This window comes from Labeo rohita, chromosome 10 (genome assembly GCF_022985175.1).
Source record: "Labeo rohita strain BAU-BD-2019 chromosome 10, IGBB_LRoh.1.0, whole genome shotgun sequence".
Taxonomy (NCBI): Eukaryota; Metazoa; Chordata; class Actinopteri; order Cypriniformes; family Cyprinidae; genus Labeo; species Labeo rohita.
The window spans coordinates 1,424,040-1,427,431 of NC_066878.1; the positions used below are offsets into that span (position 1 = coordinate 1,424,040).

General features: G+C 33.5%; 1 protein-coding gene across 1 annotated transcript; it reads right to left on the minus strand.

Moving 5' to 3' along the window:
- Positions 1–2,332: 2,332 nt before the first annotated feature.
- On the minus strand, positions 2,333–3,392 carry LOC127172388 (trace amine-associated receptor 13c-like). Its single transcript, XM_051121650.1, has one exon. It carries the CDS (start codon positions 3,341–3,343, stop codon positions 2,333–2,335), a length of 1,011 nt encoding a protein of 336 aa, XP_050977607.1. The 5' UTR covers positions 3,344–3,392.

The window sequence follows — 3,392 nt, forward strand, 5'->3', positions numbered from 1 at the left end:
AATAAAAAAAAAAAAAAAAAAAAAAAAAAATTCACATGTAGGCCTCATTTATAAGTTCACTCATTTATTCACTCAAGATTTACTTAGTCCATTACTGGATGAATCAGTGTTTTTGAATGAATGATCAAAGACAAATACATTATTAACAGCCCTCTGTCGCCATCTACTGGCATAACAATGAAATCGAAAATTTTTTAACATTGTTTGGAGTGTCAAATTAACTTTCAAAAGGATGATTTACTCCATTTTGATTGCTACCGCAATATATCAGAGTTTATATCCAGACTATGAACTTTTATCCCAGTACTTCTGTGATTATTTAAATGTTTGTAACAGAAATAATGAACAGTGTGGTTGAAAAGACTGTGAAACCGTTTCATTCATATATGACAGCGGCTCTCTTTAGGTCAGTGGCAGCACAAACACAGATTTGAAATGTTCATATCACACCAGTATGATTGTGTGCTGCACGGAAGAAAGGTTAAGGAATAAAACAGATGAGTCATTATAATTTAGGAACAGAATCACATTGGTATTTGAATCGTGTTTGTGATCCTAAATGATCTGTTTAATTAAAATGCTTTGTCATATTGGTGGTGACACATCTATTGCAACATGTTTAGCTTATCACAAATATTATAGGCTACTTTGCTTTTCGGACTTCTGATCGCAAGTGTAGCCATACTATGGAGCGCTATGCACTTAGATTAGCGAGCAAGGTCCTGGTAGATCACAAGGTTGGGTCCTCACATTCGGGGGAAAAAAAAAAAAAAAAAAAAGGAAGAAAGGAATCAATAGGCAGAATCGAAATTTTAATTTCACAAGAAGTATCTGATTCTTGACCCTGGGTGTCCAATTCTAGAATCGGAATCGATTTTCGATACCCTATTGCTGTTTTACCTTTTTTTGTAAAGGGCATTCTACCATCTTTGCAGAGAAAATGAGATGATTTCTGTCATACCCTAACTGTCTTGAACCGGAGTGCACAGAGTACGCATTGCAGAGCTAGACAAGACAAGCACTTGTAGTTAAAACGTGTATAAATATTAATTTGTTTAAGAAAATGACCAATCGTTTCGCTAGATAAGACCCTTATTCCTCAGATGGGATCGTTTAGAGTCCTTTGAAGCTGCATTTAAACTGGATATTGGAAGTTCAAACTCGTGGGCACAATTGAAATTCCAGAAATGTTTTCCCTCAAAAAACAATTTCTTTACAACTGAAGAAAGAAAGACATAAATATCTTGGATGACAAGGGAGTGAGTAAATTATCTGTAAATTTTTGTTCTTTAAGTGAACTAATCCTTTACCACATTTATCAGTGCTAAATATTCCTAATTTATCTGTGCTATAAATAGGAAGCTAACTGTCATTTAGTGTAATGATGACACTATAGTGTAACAGAATTTGCATTACACCAAATGACAAAAACATTACCCTGAATGACGAAACTTGTACTTTAAATTATATTGTAGACAATCAACTGGCCACCTACAGCAAACACTGAGCTTGACCAGTAAAGTTAATCACAATTATTCATAGCATGTAATTATTTTCAAAAATCTAACAATAAAAGCATTTTGTATGGTAACTTAGATTATCACGATGATGGTAAAAGGTAAAATTATCAAATATTTAAGAACAATAAATTAACTTCTTGCAGCACCACACAATCTTTAGGGTGCCACCTGATTATATTGTATTATATTATATTATATTATATTGTATTGTATTGTATTGTATTGTATTGTATATTATATTATATTATATTATATTATATTATATTATATTATATTATATTATATTATATATTATATTATAGTTATGAGTATTATAAGTATGCAAACACAATTTCAATATTTAATTGTTTTCAGCTTTAATTTTAGTGTAGCCATGCTTTTCCTTTATGTTTCTCTTAGATGGCATTTCTGTCAAGCTATCAATGCATTCATATCAGGACAGGAGTGAAATTAAACATCAGGCCTGTCATGCAGCTCATTTGGCTCATCATATCAGATAAAATAAATATTCAATATCCAGTCTATGACATAAGATACAATGGGTTTATGCTTTGCCAGTTTGACAATTGATATACAAATCATACTTAAAAAAAAAAAAAAAAAAAAAAAAAAAAGTGCATTCATACCAGTGCATTCATATCAGGACAAGAGTGTAATTTAACATCAGGCCCGTCATGCAGCTCATTTGGCTCATTATCACACCAGACAAGACAAAATCTGCCAGTCTATGACATAAGATACAAAGGGTTTATGCTTTGCCAGTTTGACAATTAAGATATAAATCATACCTTAAAATAAATAAATAAATAAAATCATGAGTGATGATCAGTCAAGACATTAAACAGAGAGGATGCTGGTTTAAATATTTGTAGAGTTAAAATATATTTAACCGATGTTCTAAACCAGGGGTAAAATAAAGCATAGATTAGAGGATTTAGACATGAATTTATATACAAGCACCATGTCAGAAAATTTGATGTGGCAGAGGAGACTTTGGTTTCTGTTAAATAGAATATATAATATGGAATCCAGCAAAGCAGATAAGCTGTCACAAGGATTCCTAATGTCAGAGCAGCTTTGTTCTCAGATTTCCTCCTCACTGAACCTTCCATTTCACTTTTACCACCTTTCATTAGAGTATTTATAACTTTCACTTGCTGATGTACAACATAAAATATCCTCAAATATAAAGTTATGATCAGGGTACAAGGAAACAAGAAAGAAATGAACAGATCAGTAACTCCCATAGCAAAACTCAGTATAAAAGGACACTCTCCATAACACACATCTGATCTTTGTGACGTGTCAACAGATCCGTAGCTCAGACAAACAAAATTGTAAGCGGAGGAGCAAAACCAACAGAGACAAATGCTTATTAAAGTTTTTGTTGTTGTTATTTTCTTGGGGTACAGTAAAGGGTGACACACAGCAACATAACGATCAATAGCAATCAAGACTAAATTACTGAGAGATGTAGAGAGAAGCAGTCCCATGATAATTAAAAACAATCTACAGAAAGTGTGTCCGAAGTACCAGCACGTCTCAATTAGATTTATGGCATGCACGGGCATCACAATAACTCCAATAAACAGGTCAGCCACAGCCAGAGAGAGAATGAGCAGGTTTGTTGGAGTGTGAAGCTTCTTGAAGTGAGAGATGGAGATGATCACCAGTAGATTCAGAAACACAGTCCATGCTGACAGCAATGAAAAAAACACGTACATGATATTGTATTCATGATTGGAGCGTTTTTCCTTGATACATGATGAGTTGACGGCAGGAAAGCAGTATTGAGTCTCATGATCCTTGGTCTCATAGTCCATGAGTGAGTCTCCTCCTGTTTGTTCTGCTCTCCTTACTGTCTTTCCATTT

Coding starts and splice junctions, on each gene's coding strand:
- LOC127172388 (XM_051121650.1), bottom strand. CDS start 3,343: ATGGACTATGAGACCAAGGATCATGAGACTCAATACTGCTTTCCTGCC.